Source organism: Solea solea, chromosome 2, assembly GCF_958295425.1.
Source record: "Solea solea chromosome 2, fSolSol10.1, whole genome shotgun sequence".
NCBI classification, from domain to species: Eukaryota; Metazoa; Chordata; class Actinopteri; order Pleuronectiformes; family Soleidae; genus Solea; species Solea solea.
In genome coordinates, this window is record NC_081135.1 from 20,091,843 (window position 1) to 20,109,207 (window position 17,365).

At 39.3% G+C, this 17,365-nt stretch overlaps 1 protein-coding gene across 1 annotated transcript in view; it reads right to left on the reverse strand.

Moving 5' to 3' along the window:
• The window catches only part of fgf14 (fibroblast growth factor 14), a 102,983-nt gene extending 90,019 nt beyond the window's left edge, over nucleotides 1-12,964 (reverse strand). The window contains exon 1 of the mRNA XM_058618035.1: nucleotides 12,081-12,964. Coding sequence (XP_058474018.1) covers nucleotides 12,081-12,288 — 208 coding nt within the window. The 5' untranslated portion in view covers nucleotides 12,289-12,964. The remainder of the gene's footprint in view (nucleotides 1-12,080) is intronic.
• Between the last annotated feature and the right edge of the window lie 4,401 nt (nucleotides 12,965-17,365).

Consider the following 17,365-nt stretch of genomic DNA (forward strand, 5'->3'; position numbering starts at 1 on the left):
GATCCTGCTACTAAGAGCAGAGGATGAGCCAAATTACAAGATGATTTATGGAGCCTCCATAAGACACGGGGCAGAAAACCAAGTGGGGAAAAGCAGTGACGGCTACTTTGAGATGTAGCTCAATTGCCCAGTGTTCCTGGAAAATAATGGAGCTATCAGAACTGTGCATGCCCTCAGTAAATCAGTTATAAATTACTAAGGTCAGTAAAATTATAAAAGTCCTTGATTTGGACTTAAAAAGAAGTTTAAATTTACACAAACGTGTTCAATTGTAAGACAGGATTATTGATAAACTTACTGGATGTTGAGCAGTATTGCATGATGACAGAGTAGTTTAGGGTAATAATAAATATAAGTGCAGTGACAATTCAGTGACACAATATGTTTTAATTGAAGACACTGTACTTTTTTGCACTGATGCAGTAAATGATTTTGTTAAAATCCCTCCTGCCATGCACTGATTTTCCACTAATAACCCAACAATATAATTATTCATGGCAGGCATCAGTTTGAACAGCATGTCTTTTCTGAGCAAAACTGTGAAAGCAGGATTAAACATAAAAAATTTGATCCATTGGGATTGATGAGGTTTTTTTTTCTTGCTTTGGACAGTAACCAGACACATTGGACCAACACTCAAAATGATGGAGGACAAAACATTTGTACATGAAAATCCTCCTTAAATCTATCCTATAAATCCGACAAGGCCATGTATTCTACTATATACCCATCTATACCCCTCATCATATATGCCGGAGCTGGACCAATGTAACCAGAAATGGAGCCGATTTTTGGCATTTTTATATAATCAGCATCAGCCGATTATTATTTAACTAATTAAGTTAATTATTACTTATGTAAGTTTAGTTCTCTGAAACTTGATAACTGCTGCACTGAATCATTGCTATGTCTCCAGAGAAGCATTGATCCTAAACTGTCTAATTTTGAATTTGAACATTTTATTTAAAAAAAAAAAGAAAGAAAGAAAGAAAAATTGGTGTATTTCATGAGTTTATTTTATACATAATGTTTATTTAAAATATATAAATCGACAGCAGTGCACAGATTGGAGAGATGGTCCAATGGATGTTTATTTAAGTCAAGCAATTGCTTAAGATCAGTCAATCCTTTAATATATACCTCTTAAAAAATGGACAAACAAAGCAACTGAAAGTTCAAGGTTTAGTAGGCTAGTTTTTTGGCATCCATAATTACATAATGACTTTTCAGCATAATGTAAAACAAGTCATCTGAAAAAGAACTGCACCTCATGGCACTGGTCCCTGATCCGGTGGAAAGATCAGAACTCCAGCCTCAGCAATGACATGACTGCCTACACTGCAAGACACTTAAGAGACTGTAAGAGTCAGACAATGCACGCACAGAGTTTCAGAGACAGAAAAATCACCTTGGGGCATCTGTTACGTATGAAACAAGTGCATCTGTCTGTGTTCATCTGATGAGAGCTGCTCTGGACAGAGAGCCTCCAACCCCAAGCAGTAGTATTTGTAGCAAAAGGAGGGCAAAATTATTGAGTATAGGGCTGGGCCATAATATGATAACAATATATAGTGTGATTGAACTTTCCTCGATATATAAAAACAAGATACACCCTATAGACCACCCTCGATTTGACAGACAACTTGAATGGCCAATGACAATGAGAAAAATGGTGCTTTGAACCAATCATGTGGCTAGAATAGCTGCAGCCACATCATGTTAGGTGCAAGTGGTAATGTTTTCATGACCACAGCCATGCTCACCAACCCACCAAAAGAGAGCTTGTCAAAAGGGAAAATAACAGAAACGTTTACATTAGGCCCGTAATGATACAACAAAGTCACAATTCGGTTCATGTCATGATTTTCGACCCACAGTTCGATATATATATATATATATATATATATATATATATATATATATATATATATGACTATATATTAAAACACTTAATAAATATAACAAATAATGTTAGCGAAATAAATCAATGCCTCGAGCTTCCACATTCTGTAACAAAGTAAATTACATAAGTTATTGTTAAAAAATAATAGTAATTCTGAGGCAACAGACTTGCAGTGCTGTAAATCAGAAATTAAATAACAAAAAAAGTAGAAAAAAACGTTTGTTTTTTTTCACTAACAAAACACTGTGGTAAATAAATATTAGTAAATAACTAAACTCCATTGTGGAGATGATTTAAGCTTAGGAAACAAACTTGCCGTCCATGCCATAAACCACAAATATGTAAACATTGACCACATAAAGCACAAGATAAGTAAACAAATTAACAACTCTTTTCTTAAGAGAACAAAACGTGTTGCATTGCAGAGTTGATTCAAGGAAGATGAAAATTCTTCTTCAGAAACACCATCATGTCCACATCGTCTGGTGAGAGGCTCACTCTCTGTGTGACACTAGAGAGCACACTAAAGCAAAATTAGCCATTCATTCTCGACCCCCGCAAAACAGGCGCATATGCAGTGCCATGAAAAACCCTGTCCGAATAAGCTGGTTACTTCATGTGAAATAATGATGTATATAAATAATTATAGACAGCGGCGGTAGGGCTTTCTTGACGCGTTGCCCGTCACTCAGGGAAGTTTTTTAAAACACAGTAAAATGGTGTGAGTCTTGTCGACAACAAGATTGCCATCTCTATTTCCTACTGGGTAGCCCAAATACTCCCATACTGCCGAATGAGCGAGGAGGGTCCGTAATTTCAGTGTTATTAGCCATGTTTCCTCCGCTCCTCACGTTGTTGAACTAGCAGTAGCCAAACTTTGGCTCACACGTCATATGATTGAAACGTAGTCACATGACACGCAGACGGAGGAGGTTTGATGAAAAAACGTGCTTTTTATGTGTTTTTTTCTTTAATATTAACTAAATAGTAAATTAAAAACATTTGGTAGCTCATAGGGCTGAATCTGGATTGGAAGGACACACTCTGGGAGCTGGAAGGGGCTTGTCCCGAATCTGCCTTTTCCAACATTGTTACAGGCTTAGTTTACATGCACAGTTAAATTGAGCTAAAACCATAGTTTGACTAAGACACACAACCCGACAACTTGCAGAGTCTGAGAATACATACAGAGGAGAAAATCGATTTATTGACCATGTAAGTCTGACTGCGTCCATAGGTGGCGCTGAATCTCTCTATAAGCTAGTGCATATTGAATCCGTTTCCTAAAAAAAAAACGAATGGTGAGATGGATAGTACTGGGGTTCTGTATGTTGTAAATGCCGATCATGTTAATCGTGATACAAATTATATCGAGCATGGTTCTTGTGGTTGCCAAGTTCAACTACAGTCCTACTCCAGCCGGACTAAGCATACGCATGCAGGAGTAATCAGTTTACGAATCGTATTATCAAGGTATGTTAGTCCTAACACTAGCTCGGACTAAGAAAACCAAATTATAGTCTTAGTCTGACTAAAATCAGACTTTTAACATGCCTGTAAACACACTGACTGTTACTGAAGAAAAAGAGCGAGAAGAAGACACCTGAAGCAGTACCATCCCATGGAGAGCACCCAATGCAAGACTTTACAGCCTGAGACACAAGTGTGTGCCTGTCGCCCTCCCTTTAAAGCGAACGTGACATCTTCTCTGTCTTGTGCCCTGCTATATAACAAAAATGGTGATATCACATAGGCAATCGCCTACTTTATTACCAAAGACATGGTGAAATTAAGCACAGTCAAAAATAATGGATTTAAGTGGCGGATAAAAGTAACTGATCCTTGTTACCAACTCACTGGCTGTAAATATTTTCCTCAGACAGTTCTCCCCCTGCTATATATGGACTGCAGTGAGAGAATTGAAGAAAAGCTGCGAAGTGTGTCATACTTTGCTTCCACGTCGGATTGGTAAAGACGTATGTCTGTTTGGCTTTTTGCTGGGTTTGTTTGCCAACAGTTTGACCTATTTTGAGCTCTACAAAGAAAAAGACACAGCATGAAGGTAGTTCTTGATATTTAATTAACTCTATTAAGAACTGATCAAAGAATTTATTTTGTTCTCCTTGAAGCTTTGAACCTGTATTAACATTTTAGTTAATATATCAGTCAGTCATCATCTACCGCTTTATCCTCAACCAGAGGGTCGCGGGGGGTGCTGTGCCAATCTCAGCTACATCGGGCGATAGGCGGGGTACACCCTGGACAGTTCGCCAGTCCATCGCAGGGCCATTTAGTTAATATATACCCATTGTATTCATCTAAATTCATATTCATGTACAACTTGAACAAAAATAAACAATATTTAAACCAAAATAATCGTTTCCTATATTTACATTTCACTTCACCGAGTAAAAAGGAAACTTTAAGCCTGACAGAAATATTGAAGTGATTTATATTGTGATATATATATCAATAGTGAATGATATAAAAAGTATATACTGATAAGATTTTTTTCCCATATTGCCCAGCCCTAATTGAGCATATGTTGAAGGTTTGTTGAGGTGAATGATTTGATTAAAAGTGACAAGCCTAATAAATGAATGCTTCCTCACAAAGCTGTTAAATTTCTCCAAATCAGCATCATTCAAATTAATCACACTGTGATTCTCATTCAGCCACAAGATGTTCCTCAGGCAGCCTTTGACACCACAGGCAGTAAACCACATCTATGACTCGAATCACAGAGCAATCAACTAATCGTCGCGTCTCACTTACGATTCACCTGCGGCTTATATTAGTTTGTCCTTTAACAAGACTGCATAACATAAAGTGATTCACCGTGAAGACAGAAAGCGTCATTAAACGAACTAAATGTTTAAACTTATTTATTTTGATTGCCTGGAGCAGTGAAACAAGCTACACACACACACACACAACACTGACAGAGAGACAGTATTATCACCTTCTTAGATAATATGGTGACATGTTTACCAACAGTTTGGGTGACTGTTTTCACATCCAGCAGACGTTAGCAGCATGAGCATTTATTTGGAGACGTGTGTCTAATTGTTGGTCCAATATTCACTCTGCTTTTGGGCTGGTTACTAACTTTGTCAGTCTGCTCTCTGGTGTAGGGCAGAGTGATTTATCAGTCGACTGAGCCCAAAGACACAGAACACCTCCATAGAGCTCAAAGGAACTGCTTGCAGAATAATAATAATGATCATCTGTGACTTAATCTGTGCATGTGGCATTTTCAAATACATAATATAATACATACTTAACCAATTTGTAATCTAGAAATACGTATTATAGCAGCTTTAAAAACAACAACAATAAACAATCATAGTTAACTGAATCTATCTATCCTTAAGAAAACAGATGCATTTCATGTTATTAGTGTTTAAGTGAATTGCCTTTAGCCATAACATTAAGGGAAAGGTGATAAATGAACTATCAATCCAGTTGTACCACAGTTGGAACATGTACATGTTGGAACATGTACATTTGGAATTTACTGATTTGCATGTAAAACTCATTGTAGCAGAGAGCGAAGTAGACTGGAAGCCATGCAGGAGCATACATTTCATTACCCCTGCCGATCACGTTTCTTAATAGCAGGACAGAGACACTCCAAATGAATTCACTGTGGGAACTGATGATGCTTCTGCCATTATCATACCCACAAACATGAGAGTGACACAATATTTCTTGTTGACCCATGACATAAACCCACTGCAAAGTCATCCATTTACCCAAATGATCTATGAGGCATTACAGGAATCAGGAATCAGGAATTGAGAGGAACATTAATCCTTAACAACCACAAATTATACAATTAGTTTTCCACATATTAATGTTGCACTTAACCTCTTGATTCAGTTACATTGTGGATATGTGGACTGGCAGCTATTTTTAGAAAGTAGAGGTTCATCACACTGTATGAAGTAGTGATGAACCTCTAAATTCTGTAAAGACTGTAAGTCGCTTTGGATAAAAGCGTCTGCTAAATGACATGTAATGTAATGTAATGTGTTGTTTTGATTATTCCCAAATAACATTTGAGCTCCTACTAAACTTGTTGTCTGTAAAGGTTGGACATACACTAGGCTGTTCATTTACAAATTTACTGCAATGTTTCTGTGTGAAACCTAGCAACATGCCATGGTGGTTGGAGGGGGATATTTTTAGCCAACCCTACTGTTATTCAAATTGTAGGAGTTTGAATCACCCAACCCCTTTAATTACGCTGTTGTTTCTTTGTTTCCACAAATTAGAGTGGGTATGTTACACAAATTAATCACAACGCTTGTAGAGAAAATCATGGGCACTGTTATAATTCAGTTTTGGAAAAAGCAGAATTTGAGATACAGTATACTGTTTATAGCTCTTGCCCTCAGGTAGGAATTGGTGAAAAGACAGCAGCAGAAGAATATGGTCATTAAATTGCTGTAATTTAGGGTTACACTGTGGAAGTCTCTGCAGATAAAAAAAAAGGTCAATCAAAGTTGATTTGACAGCATCCAGACACATACATATGCACCATATCAAGTGGTCATTCTATGTTGACACAAAGGCAGTCATTATTATAACAGTGTAGTCATGAACCCGTCAGCTAAGCTTTATAGCCATTTGCCACTAGACCAGAGGTCTTCAGCAGGGGGTCCGTGGAGGTACTGCAGGCGAGTCACAAAATGTTGATTAGAATTTTTAAACGTCTTTAAATAGACATTCACTTGAATCCAACAGATTGTAGAGAATGGATAAATAGAGGCAAAAGACTAGAGGTTATCTTTCAGTCAGCAACGCATACATTCAACGACACACAGGAGCTCTCTCAAGCTGGGCACCGGTTCACTCGCAGCATGTGACTAGACTAGACCTGTTCCTCCAAGAGGGACAAAGTGGAGGTCCCGCCCCCATCACTGCTGTGCTAATCACGAGGCTGCATGTTACACGCTGGCTCTGTCAGATTCCTCTTGATTGGCCGAGAGCCTATTCAGTCCCCAGCCGACTAAGAGCCCAGACACAAGGACGCATGCTGCAATATTATTTGAAAACCAGATAAAACACTGTAGCTCCTATCCACAAAGGCCAACTATTGTGGCCAGCATATTATTATGCCAAGTGTATGGACATTGTTATGAGCGAAAATGGAACGTTTTGTAACTCGACCAAAAAAAATCCACAACCACAAGAGAGATACCCTCCACTTCAGAAACCACCAGTGAAGATGCAGGTGGCGAGGCGGCACCTGCTGCTGATGTACCTTATAAGGGTAAATGCAAATGGGGGAAGACCCAAAAAAATACCGATAAAAACAATTGTATACAATATACAGTATATAGTAGGGGTACAATCTCTCCATCAGCTTGGGAGTCCTTGGCCTTAAAAACTTTGAAGACCCCTGCTCTAGATCATCTAAACCTGTACTTTTGACCTGTATATTTATGTCTCCAATTATTAACTGTGGTTGTGATTTTAGATAATACATCAATGTATTAATGTACACCAAAACAAAATAATAATAATTGCACAACATCAAAACAAAGTCATTGTCTTCAAAATGTCAGAGAAATTCCATTGGTACCCAGAGGAGTAATAGCATCACAGCACTGAGGCTTCAGTGCAAACCTCCTGGTTCTGTCACACACCATAGAGTTGAGCTTCCCTTGACACACTAAGAACCATCATCATGCGGACATCTAGGTTTTCTGTAACCTGCCCTGTTACTTTATGTCCAAGTACTGCGGTTGTGCTCCTCTCAAGAAGCCACCTACTGACTTCACACATCCACAGAAAGCAGACTGTTTGCTTTCCAGATTTACACCATTCAAACGTTTACAGAACTACAAAGCCCTGAATAAGTCAGGGAGGACCAATCAAATGTCTGTCTTCATTACAGATTGTGATAAGCAATAGCATCACAGCACTGAGGCTTCAGTTAAACCTCCTGGTTCTGTCACACATCATAGAGTTGAGCTTCCCTTGATACACTAAGAGCCATCATCATGTGGACACCTAGGTTTTCTGTAACCTGCGCTGTCACTTTACTGTCAAAGAGCCGCTGTTATGCTCCTCTCAGGAAGCCAGCTACTGACTTCACACCTCCACTGAAAACCAGACTGTTTGCTTTCCACATTTACAGCATTCAAGCATTTAACAAAACAACAAAGCCCTGCATAAGTCAGGGGGGACCAATCAAATGCATGTCTTTATTACAGATTGTGATATAACAAATGCTTTAATTAAAACACCATGACTCATTATAGCTGTATGCACCATTCAATCACGTTCAACATTTTACAGCGGCAGCTACAGTATGTGTTTATTTCCATTCATCACTCTACATAGAAGCTGCAGGGCTAAAGTCCCCTGCATCTCCATCCATTCCACTCAGATCATTCATTACATAATTGACTGAATATTATTTAGTCACCCGCAGACATGTATACATGCCGAATAGAATAGGTCAGCAATCTCGGCTGCAACAGACCAACAACCCTAAGGACAAACCACCATACTATAGATGAAACACCTTGCTGGAAATCAGTGATCGTTTGGGAGAACATTAACAGGTCAAAGACTGTAAAAGCTTTGCAAAACTATCTTAAGGCAATTTTGCAAAAGGGCCTAAAGGTGAAATGTTAGTCTTACATGATACACTACAAGTTCCACATGTCCTGAGTCATGCTGAGACTGCTGTGTGCTCCAACTTATGATATTGCACTTGCATCAGATGCAGCTTCTCGTAAGTTTCACCCTCAGCCTCACGGAGCAAAGTGACAGTTTCTAGAGAGTGGTGAACTCCAAATAAGAGGAGCCTCTTTAATTCATCTAATGTCAGCAGAAAAGCTCTGCATCCATTGCATCTAGCGCGCACATAAAAGCCATCTATTTCATGAAATTCAACAAATACACCAACACACTAATGCATTTTCCCTTATTTTGAAATGAAAGAGTGAATTTTTAATGCTGTAATTTGATGACACGTCTAACATGACGTTGAGAAAAGTGGTGAGCTTGCAAGCATGTAGATTATGCATAACCCTAACAAACTACAAACATGCTAATGCACACATAACCTCATTCTATTACCGATGCATAGTTCAAGATTAAAAAAAATACCAAACACATGACTGTTGATGTTGAAGTTTGATCATGGGCAGAGATACAGATACCAGTCACTGCATTATAGGACAGATGTTTATATGTTGACGAAGGCTTAGACTATCTATGTTCGCTCACTGATGTTGCTTCACTAAAAACACAGCCAAAGAGCCAGAACACTATGTCTACAGGACTCTGCAGTTAAAACCTAGCCAGTCCAGAAATATGCAGGAAACGCTTGCCTCTTACGACAGTGGGCCACACAGAGGACTCTCCATCCACGCCTGAGCTGCAGAGAAAAAAAAGTCGTCGAAGGCTTTTAATGTGTATCTCAAAAATTTCAAAAAGTTAGCCACTTCCAGCGATGAGACATAGTACAGCACCCCACTGACACAGTCTGCATCTTGGCCTACTTCATTTCACAGTAAACTACTGTCCCTATATCTGCTATTTCAGCACAAACCCTGACAGATGTGCCCACACCATTGCCTCATAATAACTCAATAAGGAGTCTTCAAAGAGTAAATATGGACTACTCTTATTTTGAAAGCCACATGAATTCAAATGTCAAACACCCGACAGTGGCGTCTTAGTTCTGATGGACTGGCTATGTGGTGTCTCCCTGCAGCTTTTCCACTCAGCATTACTCAGCCAATGACTATATTTCAATAGACACCAGTTATTTGACTTTTGACTGTATTTTGAATAACACATTATTTCAGTAATGATGTTAACATGAGTTGATAATAAAATATACCCTTCATATTTCTGTTAAATGTTACAGGGCATATTCTAATAACATGTCTTAATCCAATTATAAGTATTCTAAGTATGACCTTGTTCCAGTTTAGATACTCAGAAAATGACAGTGTCTTAATCTCTGTATTTTGGAAAAAAAAAATGCTGATATGCTTTTCCCTTTGAGGAAATTTACAGGTTGTGCAAAACTGCACAGCGTCAGCCACAGATCAGATTTGAAAACAAATCTGACTTCATGTAGGAATGTTTTGCTGTCCAGACTTCCAACACCAATCTGGATCAAATCTGGATATATAAAATATTAGATTATTTTCTGAGTCTGAAACAGGCCTTCCAAACATCTGGAACAAAGATAAACTGTATTCTGCGGCACAACTCTTGAGACAAGTTAAGACCAGATGCTTCTCCTTGGTGCTAGCTAGCTGGTTTTGGCAGCCAGAAGAGACACATCTCCTTCCTACAAATATATGCCTGCAGAATGACCATGAAATAATAAAATAATCATTGATTGTGATTACACATGGACATGTAAATGTATAATGTTGATAAACATTGATAAACCTGTTAGCAAGCTAGAAGCCATCCCCTGCTGCATGTTGGTTTGTTTACTAACAAGTAAATTAAGGCTAACATGCAAAACTGTGGCTTCTACATAGTTTTTCTCAATATTATTTGTTTCCTAGTGTTAAGAATAGTCATGGAATAATCTAGAAATATCCACAAATGTGTTGTAAATGTTTTTAATCAAACTGTGCCAGTGTTTTTCTCCTAAATTCTCCTAAACTCCTCTGTTTAGCATTAGCCCTGTAGCAGAGTCTTAGCCTAGTCTTGTATGTAAAATAAAGCTGTGTGCTATATCAAAGCCACAAGTGGGGTTTAATATGACTTGGCTGCCACCTCAAGTGTAAACTATCATGCTGAGGGGAAACGGTGGTAGTTATGAAATAGTGATAAAATCAGTGATGTAGTCCATGTGATACATAGGTAAACAGCATATTACCTCAACAAAAGGGCCAGGATTTCCGCATAACCGCTTAAAAGTGTGCATTGATACGTATCAACTCAATTGTGCAATTGTGCAATTTGTTTTTGCAAACAGAAAGTGGAAATGACTGTCATTTTCATTGGTGGCAGTGACAGTTAACCCACTCCAAACTACCACACTGGGTAAAATGGTATACAGTTGTGCCGTTTGACGATAGTGGACAGTGTTTTTGATGTTGTTCCTGCAGTATCAGCTAAGACAGTCCTGCTTCAAAATCATGATGATCTACTATACTGCAGTTGCAGTGTGGAGGAAATGTACTGCTGTTGCTGTTGCTGCTGCTGCTGCTGAGCACATCATCTTCAAACCCAGAACCTGAGGTGAAGTAGCCAGCACTGCATGCTCCCCTCCACCTGGGGCTTTTTCCTTCACACCTACAACAGCCTGTTGAAATAAACATCCCCTGTGCACTGATGATCAGCAGTGTTTCATTTAATTGGCTGAACATTTTAACCAGGGTGGTGTGTATCCCCACACTCCCACAAAAACAATCCTAAAGATGTGGTGTTGCTCAAATGCAGGATTTGCATTAGTGCAGTGGTGGCTCTCTGCATGTCCTACATGACCCTGTCTTCTTCATCACAAAAAAAACAACTCACATGAAAAATGACAGGGCCGCATGATGTATGTTGTCCAAGCTCTACAGCCAGGGAGATAGACATGAGAGAATAGTCTGTCTCCTCCAGGCTGGCTCGCTGAAAACATAGCATGTAGCCCATTTCATCGAGAAGTGGTGTTGCAGAGGGGGAATGCTGCTGCAGTAAACCCGGGGATGGAATCATCTGGTTAGGGGGAATCACGTTGGAGGGAATAGCCGTGTGTGGATTTGAGCAACAGAAATTACATCGTGCCCCCGTGTGTGTGTGTGTGTGTGCGTACGTGTGTGAGAGTGTGTGCGCTATTAAAAAAGTTGGGAGATCACGGTGCCGTGGTGATGCAGGGGGGGAGCATTTTGTGTGTCTGTGCACTGCACGTCCCCAAAACCTGGTCTCGCCGATAGTAGCTGCACAGAATAAGTTGTCGTCCTCCTCTCCCTCTCCCCCTCCTCCTCCTCCTCCCAGTGCCACTGCATGATCCACTCGCTGCATAAATATGATTGCAGATCTATGACCATTACAACAAACAAACGAATAACGCAGGTTCAACACAGACTCACACTTGTCTCACACACACACACACACACACATACACACACACACTCTCACGAACAACGCCGGTTCACGGCGAAACACAGGAGTAAAAGCAGAACGGTGATGAGCTTACCACTTGGATTCTTGTTTTTCTTAAGACTCTTGCCACAAAGACACTGCAGCATATGCGTTCCTTTGCTGAAAATGTTCCAAAGAAACCACATTGATTTAGGCGAAGAGCAATCCAGTGGCTTAAACACCCAGGTATAGATGAGATCCTTGCGGTTGCATAATAATACAATTGGATCAGTTCCCCAGGACAAGGCTACCAAATGGATCATAGAAAAAATAGGTATATCCAATTCCTATGCGTTTTCATTCACGTGGCAAAAATATTCACTGTCTTTTCAGACTTCGTAATAATGGTGTGTTTCCTTCCTCTGGCGTATAAAGAATGCCTCCTCAAGTAGTCGAAAGAAAATATACTCTGTAAATTGCATGTGTCGCACCGGGAGAAGACGGGCCGCCAGTAAACAAACACAACTAACCTGAAAACAGTAAAACACGGTGGATTTCCGAGGAGAAAATCATTGCCTATTAGTTCATCACTCTGAGGAGAGGAGGGTGGATCTGCACAGCATCAAAAGCCAAGGGAGGGTGCATCCTATGCACACACTGCTGCAATGATAGCCCCGACCAAACACCACATTGCCGGATCAAGTCCAATTCGTTTCTCCTACAAACCAGCTTGAATGGCGAGGTCAGATAACACCAACCTCAGTTTTCATCTCTCATGGTCCCACACTGCAACACTGTCTCTGTGAAAGCCGGGCTGGGGTTCTTGGCGTGTGTGTGTGTGAGAGAGAGAGAGAGAGAGAGAGAGTGTGTGTGTGTCCGTGATTCCCGGAGTGTGCGTTTCTACCCTGTTCCGTAGGGTTATTTCTTCAAGGCTTCTCAGCGCCACGCCACTGGCGTCTCCAAAAGTGCGGTGCGCCTGTACAAAAACATTTGCATGAATTTCCTCTGGCGTCGGACCTCTGTGGGAAATAGACGGGGAGGAGGGGTTAAATTGAAAGATTGGCTTTCCATTACGTAAACACGTGGTTTCTGCGCCGTCATATGAGTGATGCGCCTGGACTTTTTTTCATGATCTGACCGAGATGATTGTCCCGTACCGCTTCTTTAAAATTCTGGGAATATGAATGAGAAGCACCCTGCACGTCATACTTCGCGTTTTACATCACTCACTATAACATTGTGTGGTCTTTTTTTCTGTCTCAGTTGTTTAAATTGTTGCACTTTTGTACATCAGGCAGGTGTTCAGCTACAGATAGCTCATAAAAGCCCAAAAAGTCGCAGGTGTTGAGAGTCTCCTCCACTATTGTGTTGGTGACTAGACACACGTGGCTCTAGGCTACTCTTTATATCCCCATCAGTAAACTGATTTAAATGATATTCATAATAAAATTAACACAGAATAAGTTTCCAATGAAAAAGTAAATGTTGTCCAATGATTTCAAATATTACATTTAAATGTGATGTTGTATGACGGTGTTTCCTCTGTTTAGTCCCTTCATCCCCGAGGGTAGGCAGGCAGTTAGTGTTGCTCATGACGACTGTTTCCACTGTATGACTACAGTTCTCCAAGGATTAAAACATTTTCCATCACAAAGTAAGGGAGAAGAAGACATTGTTTTCCCCTGATTATGCCTCCACTCACCAGGCAAGGGCTATGGAAAGAGGGAAAGGGGGGAGGGGGGGGTAGTCAAACAGAAAGACAGAGAGAGAAAGAAGAAACATATAAGTTGGAGGTTTTCCCCAACAAACTATTTTGTTTTGATGTGTTTCTAATGAGCTTTCCATACTTTAGATCTAGGATTTAATCACTCTGCTGGTGTGACTGCCACCCAGCACAAATGGCAGACGTCTGTATGTCTGCCAGTGTTTGGAGAGAGAATAGTTGCTCAGTGTAGTTTGACCCAACTCACAGGTGCTAGATGCCGTTTGCCAGCAATGCATAATTCAATAAGCCAAAATACAGTACAGGGAAAAACAAATGCCCAACATTAAAGCCCCAGTAAGAACAATTGACCCACTTACAAACTTCCTTCAGTCTTTCCTGTCATTTTGAATGAGTATTGCATTCTGGCTTATAAAGAGATTTGCTGTAAGTACGAGCTTAAGGAGAAGGGTAGATTTGAAGTTCCAAAGAAAGTGGTGCATTGGATCACTTCATCAATCTTTTACGTTTTCCAAAAGTAGTATTTATGTATAATGTATCAATTTGACATAAAGTACTTTTATGTGGGTATGTACACAGTATCTCTTTTATACGGACAGTTATGGTTGAGTTGCTATCAAAGGCTTCCTTTTTCCAGAGTAAGTCCCAGTGAGCAGAACAGGGGAAAAGCTGAGTTGTGTGTAAACAATATTAACCACAGCACAGGAAGCTTGATGAGACACTGGAGGAGTTCATTAGTGGGGGCTGTGTTGTGTGTTCATCTCTGAATTACAGCATTAATCCACTTAAATGACCTAGTTTTTTTGGCGTCCAGGTCTTGTCGGTTGTCTGTGATAACTGGTTCCTTCGGGATGTGGGCCACTTTGAATCAAAATGTTTCTTGATTGACTTTCTTAGCACACAGCATTATAATGTTGCTGTGTCGCCATTTAAGGGCTCGGAATAAAAGAAGGCATCATGCTTTCAATTACTGCTACACACACATTGTGTACTTTGCTGATACATATAGTGCACATACACACTTAAAGGTAGAAACGCAAAGTTACAGAATGGCCACATTTTTATATACAGAACAACGGTGATTGTATTTATTTGAGCGTGTTGCACTTGCTGGGTGATATTGACTCATGGTGGAATCAGGACGTCAGAGGAGTGCACTGCAGGCGCTCCAGTTTTCTTCCCCTGCAGAGGCCTCTTGTGTCATCCTCCTTATTGATCCATCTAGTCTAATGTAAAGTATCATCGCACCCTGGAGGATATCGCCTGACAATTTTGTCAGGGATCATTAGAATACTTCTTTTTGATTGCCCAGGCTGCGGCCTGCTGGAAGTGGCCCCCATGTGAGCGTTTAACAGTCTGTTTTCTCCTGATGGGAAAAAATAGCTTGACTTAGATGCACAGAGATCAATGGGCTGGCTCCAGTTTTACTCATGGTTTCTGCGGTTTTACTGTACACATCTAAAATGATCACACATGGGAGGAGTGTAAAGAGGGCACACATGAGTATTGTCATTTGTGCGATTGGTATGGAGGGATTCATATACAGTACCGAGCAAATGTCTTCAATAGCTTTGTTGTTTTAACATAATATTTCAAACTTGACCCTTTTCACAGCAGATATTTGTCAACATGAAATAGTAGGACAAACAAAGGATTTCACAAGAACATTAATAATTGTTGCACTCTAGATTTAAGAGTGCCAGTATCATACTATTGTTCAAGCGTAAGGATCACATGTTTCTGGGCTGTTTCACACATGTTTTTCCACTTGGTCAAACATAAAATCAGTATGATGCTGCTGTGTTTGTTAAATCCGACCAAATTTCACAATTGTTTTGTATAAATAATTATATTATATTTATTTATTTATTTTATTTTTTCCAGATTTTGTTCTCTTTTATTTTCTTTGAAGGAAGTGACTTTGATGTCGACTTTTTGTCAATTGTATTATTTTTTTTCAATCCCAACTTCCTCTGTTGTTGTTGGAATGAGACAAGTATCTCAGATCCACCATCTCATGATCAAATAACACATATATGAGTAAAATTGAGTAAACCTTTTTTTCAATCTTTTTTTGGGTGAAGTGGCCCTTTAAGTGATTTAGAAATAATTTTACTTTATGGTCATTACAGCATTGCTAAGACAACGTAAGACAATGGCACAGCAAAAATTCTAATAAGATATTTAGATGATTATCTTATGTCCAATTATCTGTTATCTGTAGGAAATAGAGTAATATTTAGAGATGTCTAGATTAACTTTTTTTATAAAAAATAAAAATAAATCCTTAATAATCATCTGTACACATATAAAGAATATTTGTAAATAGGGACTGGCCCTTTAAATGAGTATAAATGGAGATGACACATTAAAAGGTGGCAGTAAACCTATCAAATGTGATAATTTTAAACGTGATCTTATTGATGAATACCTACACATTTCAGTGTTACTTTAATATTATTTTTGGGCCTTTCATCCAAATGAAAGTGAAGGTAGTATAAATAAATCAGCCTGAAAGTACTTTCCCCAAAATAATGGACTTTAATTTAATACGTTTCGAAAACACACTGGATGGGAGCTCTTGATATAGTTTACTGTAACATTGGACATATTGAGGGTTACTGTGACAATTAACTTACACTATTTGAAACAGAACTGTTGATGATAGACATTGACTTTCAACTACTGACAGCCAGTATAATAGCCAGTTTAATGTTGTTTGATAATGTAATGAAAGATTTATTTTCTAAGTAACAGAAAATAAATATTTTTTCATAAGTAGCCTGTTGTAGATTATTATAAAATTTGCATTTCGAAGCAAATGCTTTGTGAAAGCTGAGTACCGACAGATACAATTCCTGCATGGTTACCACAATAACCCGCCTACAGAACAAAGGCAGACAAGCATGATGTTAATCTCCATTCATTTACAATGGGGCGAAAAGCCGAACATTTTTAAAACTGTCAGGAATTTCACAAAGCTGTGAAGTGTGAATGCTGACTCAGCATTTACACTGAATTAAGAAATGTGTGCTTTTACCCAGATTAGTCTAAACACTTTTAGGTAGTGCTGCAGTATTATGTCCATCATGATCAGTATTGGTATTAAACCATCCACTCCTCCCAGCCTGCATGCCCACAGCCAAGACGTCTACCAATCGGTGACAGAGAGTGAGCTGCGATTGGCACTGCTTAAAGCAAGTGTCAACCATAAAAATGAACAGCTGCTGTAGACCATTTCCTGACCAAAAACACATACCCATGTAAACACACACACCCCTATCATTATGTTAATAGCCTGCAACTAACTTTCCACTCTCCAGTCCAATTATTTGCCTCGTGGATGCCCTCCTGAATGTTGTTCAAAACACAGTCAAGTTTTCTTTGCATAAATATGAGATGAAAAGCATAAAGCACACATAAATACCCAGATTTAATTTACTGTTACTAAAATGCTTCTCAATATGTGATATTTAGCCACTCGGAAACCTCTCCAGTGTTCCCACATTGTGACTAATAGGGCAAAGACCAATAGAGAAAATTGAGGAATCCCACTCATATAATAACCAACTCCCTTGAAATCCACTGTGACAACAATATTTATAATTGCAGAGAGAGAGAGAGAAGGTCAGTGACACTGGCCCAATGTAGATTTAGACACTCTCCACTGTATAAGC